This window comes from Myotis yumanensis, unplaced genomic scaffold, assembly GCF_028538775.1.
Source record: "Myotis yumanensis isolate MYYU_CA2020_CCGP unplaced genomic scaffold, mMyoYum1.0.hap1 SCAF_7, whole genome shotgun sequence".
NCBI classification, from domain to species: Eukaryota; Metazoa; Chordata; class Mammalia; order Chiroptera; family Vespertilionidae; genus Myotis; species Myotis yumanensis.
This window is the reverse complement of record NW_027223758.1, coordinates 15,657,193-15,675,145: the sequence shown is the minus strand read 5'-3', so window position 1 is coordinate 15,675,145 and position 17,953 is coordinate 15,657,193. Positions and strand designations below refer to the sequence as shown.

General features: G+C 39.0%; 1 protein-coding gene across 2 annotated transcripts in view; it reads left to right on the top strand.

The window, feature by feature from the left end:
* XRN2 (5'-3' exoribonuclease 2) overlaps nt 1–17,953 on the top strand; it is a 74,996-nt gene that overhangs the window by 45,769 nt on the left and 11,274 nt on the right. For both annotated transcript variants that reach the window (XM_070419822.1, XM_070419820.1), the window contains 3 exons: nt 8,319–8,387; nt 8,483–8,614; nt 10,912–11,039. In XM_070419822.1, the coding sequence (XP_070275923.1) occupies nt 8,319–8,387; nt 8,483–8,614; nt 10,912–11,039 (329 nt within the window). The remainder of the gene's footprint in view (nt 1–8,318; nt 8,388–8,482; nt 8,615–10,911; nt 11,040–17,953) is intronic.

Below are 17,953 nucleotides of genomic sequence, written 5' to 3'. Positions count from 1 at the left end.
ATGTTCCTGTACCCATTACAAGCAGTCTGGCTCCCACAGATCCGGTGTGGACACTGTATTAACCCTTGGGGTCTCTGGCTTGCCGCAAGCTTCAGGCCAGTTAATCCCATCAGTTCTCTCTTTGGATTGTCATGTGTTTGCTTGTGTTCCTCAATTTCTGTGCATGTTTTCAAGGGCCTTCCTACTCAACTTTCTAATTAGGATAGAGATATTGTCCAAGGGAAGCGTTACAAAATTGACAGATCCTGGAGTTTTTGTTTGTATGATGAGGTTGTTGGTTGGTTGTTTTGGTCCTGAAAGAGCCTTTGGTATTATTTGGTGTTCATAAGAGTATTAAATTTATAAAACAAACCTCAGACTCAGGTGCGTTTAGGTGAGTTCTTCCCATCACATTATGTCTTGTCTTTAGTGTTGAGAAAGTATATTATAGAGATTATTGAGGTGTCTCATAGAAGGACCTATAGAGACTATGGTTAACTATAATCTAGAAGATTTTTTTCCAGTTCTGATTTCATAAATCATTCAACCTATTAGCAGCTTAATTTTGAATAGAACTGAGCTATCTTTCTCCTCCACCATTGTAATTTGACATAGTTTATTTTTACAGTAATTCTTTGTAAACTTTAAATGTATAAATCCTGCATATAATTTTAAATTACAGAAAAGTTATTTTCCTGGTGTAATTTTATATTCTTCTGGAGTAGATAAACAGATATATGCACACACATCTTTGTTTACCTCAGACTCATGTTCCAAACTAAGTTCTTTGTCCTTTGCCCCTCACCAGTTCTCCTTGGCTGCTTTGTTCTTTCTGTCCCTGGACGTCCTGTTTCCCATTGCCCAGGCTTTGGAGCTTCTTATAAATTTAGCTTCTCATGTTATATTACTCCCTATATCTGCACCACTATTCTGTAATATTTTTTTCTTTTTACAGGTGAGCCTGTTTTGTGCTTCTCTCCTGGATTACTGTAGTGATCTCCCAGCTGGTTTTTTTTATTCCACCTTCCTTCCCACTGAATCTCTTGGCATTTGACATCAAGCTTATTTTTCTTAAAGACTACTGCCCTTTGGAAAACTTTGGTTACGAGGTAGTGCCAGTAGAATTACACTCTTGCTTGTTCAAGGCCTGCCATAATTTGGCAAAGCTATAGTTCTATGCCTGAACCCCCACAGTTCCTCAAGGACGCCTTCTCCTTACCCAGGCTGGTCCTTTCAGTATCCCATCAACCTCTGTGCCTTCTTCCATTATTTGGAATACTCTTTCCTTTTCTAGCCTACCCTCCATTACTTTTCTTCTCTTTTAAAGGTAATCTATAATTTATATAATCTTTGTATATTCTTTTCATCACTAGCATTGTCAGATCTTAGCATAGTTCTAAACTTAGATAAAAGTTCAGTTGTTCATAGTGTTGGAACCAGTGTTTACCAAAGTCTTCTAAGAGCCCAAACTGCCCTGGCCAGGTGGTTCAGTTGGTTGGAATTTTGTCCTGTATACCAAAAGGTTGCTGGTTCGATTCCTGGTCGGGGCACACACTTAGGTTGCAGGTTCGATCCCCAGGCGGGGTGTGTACAGGAGGCTACTGATGGATGTTTCTCTCTCTTACTCTCTCTCTCTAAAATCAATGAAAACATATCCTTGGGTGAGGATTAAAAAAAAAAGAAGCCCAAATTTACTTTTTCAGAGGAGTGTTTCTCAAACTTTTTCACCTTTGAATGGATCAGCCAAGGTATAGAATGTTTTATATCAACAGGGAGGTTTTTTTTAAAAATGTGAATGTTTGTAAAGATGTTTCTTTTTATTTTAACCACTAGAAATTCATGCATTTGGGGGGGCCTGGCGGGGGGGGGCGGGGTCCCTCAGCCTGGCCTGCACCCTCTCGCAGTCTGGCAGCCCTCGGGGGATGTCAGACTGACAGCTCAGGAGCGGGCCTAAGCCAGCATTCGGACATCCTTAGTGCTGCCATGGAGGCAGGAGAGGCTTCTGCCACTGCCGCTGCGCTCGCCAGGCATGAGCCCAGCTTCTGGCTGAGTGGTGCTCCCTCTGTGGTCAGTGCACATCGTAGTGACCGGTTGTTCCACCATTCGGTCGATTTGCATATTAGCCTTTTATTATGTAGGATTACTGTAGTGATCTTAAGGCTTGTAGTTGGCAAGCACATAGTTTGAAATCCAAAGCCTGAAAGAAGTAGAGTACATGCAATCAGTAACAGACTTAATGGTTGAAAACACTTGGGAGGGTTTAACTTGCACTGCCTGTAGTACTTTATAGGACACTGAACTGCTTAACCTCTTCAGGTAGAATGTCAGAAAAGATGTCTTAAGTCCTACATAAACTCCTTAAGTGTTTTAAAATGTTAAGTATCCTATATTATACAAGGGTAATATGCAAATTGACCCTTACAGTAGGAAGACCGGTCGCTATGATGTGACCTGACCACCAGGGGGCAGACGCTCAACACAGGAACTGAAACCCTGGTGGTCAGTGCACTCCCACAGCGGGAACTCCACTCAGCCACAAGCTGGGCTGTTAGCTGGGAGTCCAGCAGCGGTGGCAGGAGCTGAGGGACCCCCACGAGTGCATGAGTTTTTGTGCACCAGGTCTCTAGTATGAATCATAAAATTTTCTCTTTAAGAACAGTTTGCATCGGTATGCTGATTTAGCATTAATTTTCCTCAATGTACAAGGAAAAGGTAGAGGAAAAATTAAACTTGATATTGAGTTTTCTGCTTTCTTTGTGAAGTGTGCTAGCACTCTCAAACAATACAATTTTCTAAGGATAATTCTTAAAATGAACTGAATTGGAAGAAGGTGTTGTACATTCTATTCCTTTTCCATTGAGACTTGGCTACACTACTACAGTATTTTCTTCTTATAAATAGTTTTAAAGTGCTGCTTGTGGTACAAGTAAAACCACTGTTCAGTTTTCTTTCAAACATACTTAGCTTTTAAATTTATATTTATTTGTCCTTGCTGTGTTTATGAAGACAGGTGATGAAAATAATAGGTTATCTGCCAAGGAAGGGATCCATTATGCTACTCCTGGGTCAGAGCTGGTCTGGTGGATAGAACCTTATACTGGGTATGTCAGCATTTTTCCACCTGGAACAAATGGTGAAAAATACTTCTCCTGTTTAGCGAATTAGATGAAACAATATAAATCAAAGCACAATTCTCTTAGCTCAGTAGCCTGCTGAGTCCTTAAGCTGTTCTGTTAACTCATTTCCTCCCTGACAGTGCTTCTGTCTTATCTCGGTTTTACTGCTTTCCCTCCCCTGATAAACTCTCCATTATTAATCACTTTGGTTTCTGGTGGTGGAAATTTGTTAAGGCCTGATCTGGATTGTTTCCCTTTTAAGATTTCCAGTAGCCGAAACCGGTTTGGCTCAGTGGATAGAGCGTCGGCCTGCGGACTGAAGGGTCCCGGGTTCGATTCCGGTCAAGGGCATATACGTTGGTTGCGGGCACATCCCCAGTGGGAGATGTGCAGGAGGCAGCTGGTCGGTGTTTCTCTCTCATTGATGTTTCTAGCTCTCTATCTCTCTCTCTTCCTCTCTGTAAAAAATCAATAAAATATATTTAAAAAAATTTAAAAAAAAAAAAAAAAAAAAAAAAGATTTCCAGTATTTTTATTTCTGTATTTTATTAAATAAAATTACTTTTATTATTTTTAATCCTCTACCTATAAGAATTTGAATTACATAAATCTGAAAAATTCAGGAATTTCCAAAATTTGGATGAAATGAAAGTTATTCTCTGGTTTTTGCTTAATGGGTTCCTGCCTTTCGAGGTTTATTCAAGTTGTGGCTTATATTATCACATTGGAAAAGTGCAGTTGAGTTGTGCTCTAGCTTCTTTTGTTATGTAGTTATTTCTAAAAACAATTCTTAGTATATATTTTTGGAAACAAATTAAAATACTAAAATCTCTTAGTAAGTGAAAGGTTAATTCATTTTAGAAAAGAGTAAGTCTTCAAACTGTTCTCAAAGATCCAATGGAAAAGAATGCTTTACTCTTTGAGATCATTAATAGTGTCCATTGTCCCTTCAGTAGGGACCTCCACGCTTACTTTCAGATACTCCTTTTCTGTCTCCTAGTGGTTTGCACCATGTATATAGATAAAACTCTGTTAAGTACGATTATGAGAAGAACTAAGGAAGATCTTGGAGATAGTTTTCCTATTAGCTTGGAAATATTTCTCCTTATTGAGCATGAATAAAGAAATTTTAAAAACAATTTTATTGAGGAATAATTGGCATACAGTAAAGTGCACATATGCACATATTTGCCAGATAAAAGGATCTGTTTTCCTTCATCTTGAGCCCTCACCTGAATGTACTCTTTATTTCGTTTCCAGCCCTGCTTACCCAACAAGCATATGTTGAAGCTCCTTTTGGTTCTTTCCCCCTGCTCTCATACACTGCTGCTGGGTGGTTCTTTCTGAATTGCATCTTTGATTGCATTTACTTCCTTACTGACATCTTGAAGGAGCTTCACGTCATAGACAGAACAAGCCCTTCACAACAATATCCCAGTTCAACCATCCTGTCTTACTGCCCACTCTATTCACATACTTTGGCACTCCAATCCAGCCCTTCACAACTAGGGTCCCATCTGAGAATTAAGTCAGAGAACTTACAGCCTCCGTAGCATGTAATGAGTCAGTTTGTGTCCTGTGCCTTTACAATGATACGAGTTACGTATCTTGGAAGCATTGAGGCGGTAGTCACTCAAAATCATTTTTGAGGGCTTACTTCTCTCCCAGATCCCTGTTAAGAAGGCTGTGCCAATTAAACTGAACTACTCCTTGGTCCTGGGACCCCTTTCAATGTCTTTGTTCCATTATTTCCTCTGCCATCCTATAACCATAACCTTTGGGATGATGATGTTTTCCTTGGTCTCCTTACTCTACCCCAGGGGTCCTCAAACTACGGCCCACAGGCCACATGCGGCCCGCCGAAAACATTTATCCGGCCCGCTGGGTGTTTTTGCCGCCACTGTGAGCATAGGAATTTGTTCATAGTTTTTTTTAAACTATAGTCCGGCCCTCCAACGGTCTGAGGGACAGTGAACTGGCCCCCTGTTTAAAAAGTTTGAGGACCCCTGCTCTACCCCCTTACACACATGCTATTATCCCACACTCACAAAAACTTGTGTGGGGGAGATGTGTGCACACACATGCTTTGACTCCGAGCCTGTTGTTGCCTTTTTCACTTTATTCCTTATAAAACTAATTAGACATTTCCTATTTATTAGAAAAAGAGGCAAGCTCAATGCGTTTATACCTCCACTCCCACCATGAGACTATGTATGCAATGGGCACTGTGAAAGTTGCTTGGGCTGACAAGTCCTGCTGACACAGAGATAACTGCTTTGAGATACTTTACTTATAAATCTTGCCTTATTACCAATTTTCTTTTTACTTTGTGTTTGCAGAGCACTAATGAGACCAAATACTTAACTACTGTTTTCTCTATCACTCTCTTAAACTTTTAACACTGCCTGTTCTGACTTGCCCTGCCTAAGCCACCTTGCCCAATAGAAAACATTTGCGATAAAGACAGTTAGTTACTAGTGAAAAGTGAGTTGTAAGAGGAACAGATAGAGTAAATGAAGCCCAGCTGTTCTTGAGCTCATGGCATTTTTATGATAAATGAAACTATTTTTGTGTACTTAAAATATAATTAAATAATACTGCAAGGAAAGTTTATAACAGATGGGTCCTAATTATTTATTTTTTAATACTTTTTAATTTTTTTTTTTTTAGTTTCAGAGAGAAAAAGGGAGAGAGGGATAGAAACATCAATGACGAGAGAGAACCATTGATCAGCTGCCTCCTGCACACCTCCTACTGGGGATTGAACCTCAACCCAGGCATGTGTCTTGACCGGAAATACAACCATGATCTCCTGGTTCACAGGTCAATGCTCAACCACTGACCCACACCGGCCAGGTGGGTCCTAATAATTTTAAGTGCCAGTATTTGAAGAGAAAAAAATTAGTTATCTAAAATGTCAACCAGTGCCCTAGCTGGTTTGGCTCAGTGGATGGAGCGTCGGCCTGTGGACTGAAGGGTCCCAGGTTCGATTCCGGCCAAGGGCACATGCCTGGGTTGCGGGGTTGATCCCTAATAGGGGGCGTGCAGGAGGCAGCCAGTCAGTGATTCTTTCTTATCATTGATGTTTCTATCTCTCCCTCTCCCTTCCTCTCTGAAATCAATAAAGAAATATATATATACTTTAAAAAAAAATGTCAACCATGCTGAAACCGGTTTGGCTCAGTGGATAGAGCGTCAGCCTGTGGACTGAAAGGTCCCAGGTTCGATTCCGGTCAAGGGCATGTACCTTGGTTGCGGGCACATTCCCAGTAGGAGATGTGCAGGAGGCAGCTGATCGATGTTTCTCTCTCATCGATGTTTCTAATTCTCTATCTCTCTCCCTTCCTCTCTGTAAAAAATCAATAAAATATATATTTTAAAAAAAAAGTGTCAACCAGTGCCCTAGCTTGTTTGGCTCAGTGGATGGAGTGTCAGCCTGCAAACTGAAGGGTCCCACGTTCAATTCCAGTCGTGGGCACATGTCTGGGTTGCAAGCTTAATCCCCAGGTGGGGGGGCGTGCAGGAGGCAGCCAATCAGTGATTCTCTCTCATCATTGATGTTTTTATCTCTCCCTTTCCTTTCCTCTCTGAAATCAGTAAAAATATTTTATTGCAGACCAGTAGTTTTATTGCTAGCTTTACCCAATGGCCAGATAAGTTTCTATTGAACAAATACAAAAAAACGTTTTACATAAATGTTAAAGGAACACTTTAAAATTAAATACCCATTGCATTTTGAAGTTATTTACTACATGTTCTTACAAGCTAATATCTTCTTAAAGTATGATACTTTGTAAAACACTGTATAATTTGAAGCGAGAATTCTTGTGATCCGTCCGCAATGTGTTAAATCAATCAATCAATCAATCAATCAAATGTCAACCAATTCATTAAAACCTTTTAAACTGTAATTTGTAATCATTGGAGGAATTTTGGAAAATATTAAAAAACACAAAGAAAGAAAGGAGATGGTTGATTATGCAGAGAATATCACTGGTGACCCTTTGCTAAATATATGTCTGGTCCCTTGTAAATATATATTTTCCCATGTCATTATTCTATTAGTAAAATGTTTAAAATACCAACTAAGTATTTTTAGGAAGAAGCATAGTTTCTATTACTCATGCACTTTAAGTTTTACAGTTTTTTCACCTGATGAATACTAATGTTATAAGCATCCTTAAGTATAAATCAGACACACATCCAGGATCCCAGAGAGGCATTGCTTTGTCAGAAGGACAACTATTGTACTTACCAACCTTTGAATGGACTCATATACATACCACCACAGAGGAAGTTTGACCCAGCTTATTATACTCAAAGTTGGACTGTACAGCCTTATAAAAGAAGTCTTTGCATAATTTTCAAATGTGACTGTTTCATTATAAAACACCCATTAGTAGAGCAGAATACAGGGTTCAACTGGAAAGCTTAGTGTCACCCCTTCCCTCGCCACCCCCCAATATTTGTGTGTATTTTTTTATTTTACAAACCAGAGGCCCGGTGCATGACATTTGTGCACTGGGGGTGGGGGTGGGGTGCAGGGCCTCAGCCCGGCCTGCGCCCTCTGGCAGTGCAGGGGCCCTCAGGGGATGTCCAACTGACATCCCCCCTGGGGAGCGGGCCTAAGCTGGCAGTTGGACATCCTTAATGCTGCTGTGGGGGTGGGAGAGGTTCCCGCCACCGCCACTGTGCTTGCCAGCTGTGAGCCCTGCTCAGGGCTTCTGGTTGAGCATTGCTCCCCCTGTGAGAGTGCACTGACCACCAGGGGGCAGCTCCTGCGTTAAGCGTCTGGCCCCTGGTGGTCAGTGCGCATCATAGTGACCGGTCATTCCCCCGTTTGGTTGATTTGCATATTATCCTTTAATTATATAGGATGTTTCTATTCATGTTCGTATCTTTTCCTATTGCAACAAGACCTGATTTTCCTTAAAATGCTAGAGGGAGAGTCTTTGCCAGGGACTGAACAAAATGGAAGATTTTTTTGAGTTGAGGCCATGTCTACTAAAGATCTGTGATCACCCACAGTTAGCTAGAATTTCCCACAGAAAGTTACATGAAGGCTAAGAATTAGCAACAGTTTGGTGAGGAAGATATTTATTGACTAAAATAATTTTTGAAGACTTGTGAATTTTAGTTATTCTGTTTAAACATTAGAAGAATCTCAGTTTATGTGGTGGTTAAATCAGGCTAATCACTAAATTGTGTATTGTTCTTTTCTAGTATTAATTTTAAAGACCCACAGTTTGCCGAAGATTACATTTTTAAAGCTGTAATGCTTCCAGGAGCAAGGTAACAACAATGCAGTTATAAAATATAAACTATCTAGATTTGTTTTTTTATGAACAATGTTTATCTCTGTAACTCTTGTATTTTCAAATGGTCAGAAAACCAGCACCGGTACTGAAACCTGGTGACTGGGAAAAATCCAGCAATGGACGGCAGTGGAAGCCCCAGCTTGGCTTTAATCGGGACCGGCGGCCTGTCCACCTGGATCAGGCAGCATTTAGGACTTTGGGGTGAGTGTTAGGCTCCTGTCATTTGTATATTTTGCTTTTTCTGACCCAGCCACAAAGCACTAAGTCAGTATTTATGCCACAGATACTTTATGAGACTATTCAGTACAACTTTTTTGCAGATATTTTAATGACTTTCATCCTTCCCTGTTTTTCTTCTGTTTTTAAATTCACTGCTCTTTCTTTGGTTTATGTATTACTTTATGTGTTGTTTGAGAATTCCACTGTTTTCTCTTTTAAAATTTTGCTATTGTTCTGATAGTTATTTCAAGAGAATAAAACAATCTTTTTTATTTTTAAGAAAGTTTTAGCTGAATTAATGACAGAATCCCTTTAAAGTGTTAAGCAGGACGTGAATACACAAAGCCACCAGTTTCCTAGATTTTTGCTTAACCATTATTTGAACAGCAGTGCCTCATTGTTGTTGAATTTTCATTTCTTTGTCTGTTAGATTGAGTCTCTCTTAACATGTCTATTGGTAACGTATTTCCTCTTCTGTGAATTTCCAATTTTTATACTGTGCCCTTATGAGCTATTTAATTGTCTTTTTCCTAGTCACTGAGGGAACTCCATATAGAGAGACCTTAAAACAATAACAGGTGACAAGATGGGATAAAAAGAACAACAGGCTAGGGGAAATATTAATGGGCTGTTGTTTATGAATTAATGATAACTCATAAATAGATATTTTCAATACATTGGAAAACCTTAAGATTCAAAATACGATTTAGACATTAGGTCACCATCAGCATGTACTTAATACAATGAATAGTAAGGCACAGTGAATGTGGCATAGTAAGTGGTTAAGAGCATGATTTTAGATCCTAAATGTCTGGGCTCAAATGCTTTTTCTACCACTTGATATTTTTTTGCAAGTTACTGAACCAGTCTATGCCTTTGTTACCTATATGTAAAATGGGAATAATAATTATACCTACTTTATAAAGTTGTAATGAGGATTAAGCTAATGTTTAGCAAATGCTTAGAATAGATCTCAACACTGGAAATGTTAGCTGTTGTGGTTGATTGTTTTAGAAGCCTTTATTCCTAATAATAGAAGAAATCCAAATTTAAAATACTATTTTTTTAAAGTATAAATTTTTATTCATTTCAGAGAGGGAGGAAGGGGGAGCGAGAGATAGATACATCAATGATGAGAGGGAATCATTCATCGGCTGCTTTTTGTACGTCCCACAGTCCCACACGGGGGGTTGAGTCTGCAACCCAGGCATGTGCCCTGACCGGGAATCGAGCCATGACCTCCTGGTTCATAGGTCGATGCTCAATCACTGAGCCATGCTGGCTGGGCTAATATATTCTTAAGATATCTTTTTGCATTATTTCAACTGTTTTCTAAAGCAACATAGAAGTACCTCTAACTAGAGTACTGAGTTCTGAAGATGCTCTTAACTTAGATACAAGTTTCTAATTTTTGGAATTTATCCTGAGAAAATAATTGTAGAGGAGCATAAAGTTACATGCCTAATTACCTCCAGAGCCTTGTTATCTGTAATGCTAGTACTAAATGAGAGGAATGGTTTAGTAAAATATGAGACATGAACATTGGAAAGTATTCTGTAGTTATATATATATATATATATATATATGTTACAGTTCTGAACACTATGAAAGATATAGGGAAATGTTTGATATATTAAATTGGAAAAGAAAAAAGCACGATACAGAGTAGAGTAGTGTATACTGTCAGCCCTCTGTATCCACAGGTTTCATTTCATGGATTCAACCAACTTGGGATCAAAAATATTGTGGGGGTTAAGCTTCCAAAATTCCAAAAGTAAAACTTGAATTTGCCCCATGTTAAGTACTACACCTGAGTCCATGTGAATGAAGTGATCATAAGCATACCCTGGTATAGCTTATATGCAAATACAGGTTATGTACAGATATTAGGCCATTTTATATAAGGGACTCCTTGGATTTTGGTGTCCCCCAGTGGTCCTAGTCCCAATCCCCCAGGTACGAAGAGACAACTGTACACTGATAGAGCACAATTGAAATACAATGCAAAAAAAGAATAAACTAATTTTTGCTTACAGTAATTAATAAATGTTTAAATGATTATCCATTAAGAATCTTGGTGGGGCAAATGAACATCTGCTGTCACATTAATATCAGCTACTATTTTGAACTTGGTTAATAATCTTTTAAATTTGTGTTATCTTAATTAGATCTTATCGTAAAGAGATGGCAACTAGCACTTGTTTAATTTGTGTCCGCTGTGATGTGATGGATATCTCTGGATATAATTTTTTATTCTGGTTGGGTGGGTTCTTTTACAGCCATGTCATGCCAAGAGGCTCAGGAACTGGCATTTACAGCAATGCTGCGCCACCGCCTGTAAATTATCAGGGAAACTTATACAGGCCGCTGTTGAGAGGACAAGCCCAGATTCCAAAACTTATGTCAAGTAAGTTTTTACTAGTTGGTTATTTTACATGCTAAATTGAATATTGCACAAAGGTTGGTTGCTAAATCTTTATTGCTGAAAAAAAGATTCATTGTATCCATGCAGAAATAGTGGTCTTAAAAATATACAAAAAACATACAATTTAGAAGGATTATAAGAGAATACTTCATGTAGTCTTAAGATATTTTTACTGTATATAAATAGTTAATTGAATGTATGAGTTGGATTTCTTATTTTCGTGTATAAATCTTTTGAGTGAGCATATGCAAAAAGATAGTGGATGCATTGCTGTTTATTAATACAAGTAGTGAGGCAAATTACATCACATGCAATAGATATGTAATAACCACTTAATTGAAAGAAACCAGTGTCCCTTTCTTGAACAAATTGTATCTCAGAACCACCAAATATGAAGTTAGGCATTGCTTTGGTAGGAATATGCCTTTAATACTGTGGTTCTGAGAAGACTGGTTTTTTCCTGACCCCTTATAACTTGTTTCGAGGACAGAAGTGGTTCAGAAATGGTAACCATGAAAATAATTACATGGCGTTTGGATTGCAGTGGAATAGGGACAAAATAGTTAAATGTTAAGCTTCATAAATTTTGCATTAATTTTAAATTGTATCCCCATTTAATGTTATTTTTGAGCTCCGTGGCTGTGTGCTGCCTTATCAAGAAAGTCTTAAGTCATGTGTCGTTTTCAAAACCACTTTCTTCCTGAAGCCCTTTCTTCTTCATTCCTGGTTGTCTGCTTGCTACCTAACCAGATATCATCAACCTCTGAGCCACACTGGCCAGGCCTAGGTTGCTTTTATAACTTGGCTATTGTAAACAGTGTTACAATGAACTTAAGAGTACATATGTCTATTCAAATTATTTTCATTTTAATCAGATAAATACCCAGAAGTGGAATTGCTGGGTCATACAGTAGCTCTATTTTTAATATTTTGAGGAATCATCATACTGTTTTCCATAGTGGCTATTCTAGTTTACAATCCTACCAACAGTGCACAATGATTCCCTTTTCTCCACATCCTCATCAACACTTGTTATTTGTTGTCTTTTTTATATCTCATTCTGACAGGTATGAAGTGATATCTCATTGTAGTTTTAATTTTCATTTCCCTGACTATTTGTGATTTGAGCATCTTTAATTTTTTTAATTTAAATTCTTTATTGTTGAAAGTATTACATATGTCTCCTTTTCCCCCCCATTGACCTCTCCCTGGCCGCTCCCATCCCCCAGCACATATTTGAGCATCTTTTAATGTGCCTGTTGACCATGTATATGTCTTCTTTGAAGAAATATCTATTGTTTGGTTTTTGATGTAAAGTTGATGAGTTCTTTATATATTTTGGGTATTAACCCCTTATAGGATAAATCATTGCAAATTTCATTTCTCAGTCAGTAGATCTCCTTTTAGTTTTGTTGATGGTTTCCTTCACTGTGTAAAAGCGTTTTAATTTGATGTTAACTCATTTGTTTATTTTTGCTTTTGTTGCCTTTGCCTGAGGAGACATTCAAAAAAATATTGCTAAGACTGATGTCAGAAAGTTTACTGCCTTTGTTTTCTTCTAGGAGTTTTATAGTTTCATGTCTTATATTTAAGTCTTTAATCCATTTTGTGTTCATTTTTGTATAAGGTATAAGGAAATGGTCTAATTTGATTTTTTTTTTTTTCATCTATCTGTCCAGTATTTCCACCACCGTTTAAGAGGCTGTCTTTATCTCATTGTATTTTCTTGCCTCTGTTGTCTCATGCTATAGTCTTAATATCTTTTTAATGACTATAGACTTTAAAATCAATTCCTGGTATTAGTAATGTGTACTGTTCCTTTTTTCTTCTTGAATAGTGTTATGAGGGTCTATTTAATATTGTTGGTTTCGTTTTTTGTGTTTTTTTCCATTGAACTAACTTTTAGCTTTGTGGGCATTCCCCTCCCCCCGATTGTATGTTGGTTTTCTATTAATTTCTGCTTTTGTCTTCTTTATTCCCTTCTATTTTCTTTGGAATTAAATTGCTATTCTTTTTTCTGATTTTTGGAGATGGAAACAACGTAATTTATTTGCAGTCTTTCATATCTAATATATATGCACTTGAGTACTATGAATTTCACTTTAGCTTCATGTCATATATATTCCTTTTATTTTGTGTTATATATTCATTGTCATTCAGTTCATAATATTCCTGATTCCCACTTTCAGAATTATATACACACTAGAGGCCTGGCACATGAAATTTGTGCACTGGAACAGTCCCTAGGTCTGGCCTGCAATCAGGGCCATCTTCCCTGGCTGCCAGCAGCCAGCCCTGCACCCCACTACCACCCACCCCCTGTTCCCCGGTCGCCATCAGGGTATCGGAGCCTGCCGGCTGGGGGGGAGGGACTGAGATGTTGGCCATTCCCGACTGGCGGGGCGGGGCCCTTGGCCTGGTGCCACCTGCATCCACCGCCACCCACTCCCAGTTCCCCTTTTGCCATCGGGTGATTAGAGCCTGCCAGCCAGGGGGAGAGACCGAGAGGTTAGCCGTTCCCGCCCGCTTGCCGGCCACATCCCAGTCGCCACCCAGCTCCAGTTTCCCATTTTCCATTCCCCATCGGGCAATTGGAGCCTGCTGCTGGGGGAAGGACCAAGAGGTTGGCCGGGGCCTGCGGGCTGGGGGCACCTCCTGTGTTGAGCGTCTGCCCCCTGGTGGTCAGCACGTGTCATAGCGACTGGTTGTTCCACCGTTTGGTCGATAAATGTAAACTATACAAATAGTATTGCTGGATGAAAAGTTATGTTGAATTTCTGAACTTTTGGTTAATATCACCACATTAATCTCCAGATAAGAGCATACCCATTTATATTTCCTGTAGCAACAGATGACAATTTCTAATTTCCTAACTCCCACCAATATCAGGTGTTACCATTTTTTAAAAGTTCTTGCTAATTTGATAAGCAAGGAAGAATATCTTCATTTTAAAGTATGATTTTTTTTTAAATTGCTGCTTTGATCACATTTTTACTAATCAGTTTTTCTTCCATAAATTGCCTGTTCTTATTAATGTGTGTGCAAGTTTTTGTCTGTATTTGTAGGAGCATTTAAAGTCTCATTTTAAGCAGAAGAGTGCAGTTAAATCTCCTTCCTAGATAGAACCACAATTCTATTGGTTATGGAAGATACTTGATGGTGGTTCTAATTAGGGAGAGATAATTAATGAAGGTCAGAAGTAGTCTGTGGCCAAGTGGATTCAGAGTGGAGAAGGAACCTGAAGGGTTGGATAATTGAATGTGATAAGTGAGGGAGAGAGAAGTTTCAAATGAGGCTCATGTGTGCACTGTGGATACCTGAGTGACTAATGAGGCCTTTAACAGAATTTGGAAACCCAGGAGGGTGAAGAAATATAAAAAAATATGATGAATCTGATTTTTGTAGAGGTTAAAGTCATCTGCTAGAAGTTAAATTTGTGTCCATTACTTGCTCAAGAGAGAAGATGAGTGGGGAGAAAATTGGGAATTATCTGCATATAAACCAGAAATATAAAAGTTCAAGAAAGATGTTTGGCCAGTGTGGCACAGTAGTTGAGCATCAACCTATGAACAAGGAGGTCATGGTTCAATTCCCGGTCAAGGCACATGCCCAGGTTGCGGGCTCGATCCTCCTTGTGGGGCATGCAGGAGGCAGCCAATCAGGGATTCTCTCTCATCATAGATCTCTCTCCTGTCCTCTCTGAAATCAGTAAAAATATATTTTAAAAAGTAGTTCAAGAAAGATAGATAGATCTATGAATTTTAATTGCCCTCGGTTATAAGAGAACCTAGAAAAACTTGGGGTTGTGAGGCTGAACTTCCTGGAAGGTAAGGATGTCATACATATCACAGATTATTCCCTGATAACCTTTGTAGGAGATGTGTTGGATAAATAATGGGCCTAATCTGGAATGGTCATTGCTGGATAGTAAATGGTCACAGTTGAATGATATGCCCAAATGACTGCTTTCAAGGAAGGAAATTCCATGTTCTGTGATTTCCCCTCCTTCTCCTCCCATACTCTTTATGCATAGTTCAGCATATGATTTGACTTTTGTTTTCTTTACTGTCTTTAAGACTTTTCTGGCATATTTTTTTCATGGTCTATTGTGACCTCTAGATTTCATATTTATGTAGACAGAACTATCTGTCCTTCAGTCCATCTATCTCTTCATCCATACCTCTCTGTCTTTATCTTATTTTAATTTTTATCTGATCCTTATATTTATGATTTTTGAATACTCATTCTTCTAGGGTAGTATTACCATTTTAAAAAGAGCAGTGATTTCAAATATTTTAACCAAGATCTTTTTTTCTTCTCCCTATGAATCCCTGTTTGTCAAGATGCTTACTACCAAAGTGTAGTTAAGCATGTGTTAAGTATATTTATTTTCCCTTCCTGTCTTCATTAGATATCTATATATATCAAAGCCTAATATGCAAAGTGTCCCCTTGGGAGTTCAACCGACTGGGAGTTCGATCACTCGCAATGACGTGCGCTGACCACCAGGGGCAGCGTGGAACAAAGGAAGGCCACAGCTGGCAGCCAGGGAAGGGAGGCCCTGGCCGGCAGCCGATAGGGACCCTATCTGTGCACAAATTTCGTGCACTGGGCCTCTAGTGTGTAATAATGTTAATTCTAAACTTTCAAAACGTTGAAAGTTTTAAAATCCCTAATCCTGTCTTTTTGAAAAACCCTAAGCCTCTGACCCTCCTGATTGAGGAGGTGGTTCTCCTTTGGTCCTTCTGAAATAAAATAACATGAAGAAGCATCTCAGCCAGCAAGTGCGTGTGAAACTTGGAGTAGCATAGTGTAGTGGGAGTGATTAAGAGAACTTATCCTGTAGCTTTCACTCTGTCTCTTAATAGCCTGTGATCTCAAGCAGGTTTTTGTCTGTAATCCTGTTTCCTCATTTCTTAAATGATGCAGAAAATACCCATCTCACAGAATATTCACAATAACTGTGTTTACGTTATTAAGCACTTGAAGCAGTACCTGGTACATAATAAGTACTATGAAAATATTAAATGATTTTTTTAAGTCTGATTTCTTTTTATATAATTTTGAACTTTAACATTTGGTCAGAAAGAATTTTAGTGAAATTAACATTTAAACCATTTTATCAGTCTTGTAAAATGTTTTTAGTATAGCTGTCTTTTAAATATATATTTTTTTATTGATTTCAGAGAGGAAGGGAGGAGAGAGAGATTAGAAACATCAGTGATTAGAGAGTCATTGATTGGCTGCCTCCTACAGGCTCCCTGTTGGAGATCAGGCCCCACCATCCAGTCATGTGCCCTGACTGGGAATTGAACCATGACCTCCTGGTTCATAGGTTGACTTTCAACCCCTGAGCCAAGCAAGCTGGTCGGGTGCTATTTTCTTTAATTACACACAAGAAGGGCCATTTGGTCGTACTGCCAACTCTGTCAAGTGTCTGCTGGAGGTGTTTTTTACTATTGGTCTTTGATCTGTGTTTGGTGTGTAGTTTTTGGCTGATGAGTAATTGTCCGGTTTTTGATAATTTCTTGGAGTGAAGTGCAATCCTGAGTACTCAGTAAGTATGAATAGAGCATTTTTGTTTCTACAACACGAAGAACCTAATATATCACTTCTCTTAATTTCAGACTGTAAACTTGTCAATTAGCCCCATTTGAAATGTGATTTTTGATTAGGGCAATCAGTAAATATGGAATTTTTCAGCGATTGCCATGCTGATTAGGTAAATTGCCACTTGAGTTATTGGCGAAGTCTTGGTTTGTGTGGTCTTAGAAGCTCTAGAAAAGGGATACGTTTTTAAAGACCAAAGGAAAAATTAACTGTCATTTTTCTTCTCTCGCCTATACCTTTCTGAAGTGCAGTTCACTATCTCAGAATTTTTTTCTCTCCCTCTCAAATAGAGCTGTGCAAATGAATGATAGTAAGTTTTTTACCTTGTACTTACTACTTATGGACTAGGAAATGTTTCTTCTTCATAAATACTTAAGGGTTGTATATGTTTTGCTCAGGATCACATGAGGAGATTTGTTTAAAGGTAGCCTTGAAGTTTGTCTTTGATTCTTTTTATTTTTATGGATTGAAAGCAAGAGATGTTTTAATAATTCTATGACACAGTTTTTAAAGTCTTGCAAAAATATATTTAGGTTTTAATAAAGAACTATATTTCTTGCATGTACTGAATCTATTTATATGAAAAACAAAATTGTTCTGGAAGTGAGATATAATAAAAGCAAAATAGAGGGGGAAGTACCTGGCATACCAGGTAGAAGTGATGGACTGAGAATTTGTGCCATATTTCTGGGCACTTATAGGTGTACTAGAGGCCCGGTGCATGAATTGCACGGGTGGGGTCCCCTCGGCCTGGCTGGCAAATGAGGCCTATTGGAGGGTTGGCCGGCAAGGGGCCATGGGAGGTTAGCTGCGGGGGGGAGGGCCACAGTAGGTTGGCTAGCTGCGAGGGAGGGGCCACAGGAGGTTGGCTGTGGGAGCGCACTGACCACCAGGAGGCAGTTCCTGCATTGAGCGTCTGTCCCCTGGTGGTCAGTATGCGTCATAGTGACTGGTCAACCGGTCGTTTGGTCATTTAAGGCTTTTATATATATAGATAGGTAGACTATTGAAAGGCTCCTTCTTTTACCCGGTTGGCATGGCTCAGTGGTTGAGCATCGACCTATGAACCAGGAGATCATGGTTCCATTCCCAGGCTGTGGGCTCGATACCCCATCTGGGGCATGCAGGAGGCAGCCGATCAATGATTCTCTCATCATTGATGTTTTTTCCCCTCTCCTTCTCCCTTCCTCTCTGAAATCAATAAAAATATATTTTTTTTTAAAAAAAAGGTTTCCCCTTTCAAAAAAAAAATGAAAGGTTTCCCCTTTCATTTATACTTAATGAAC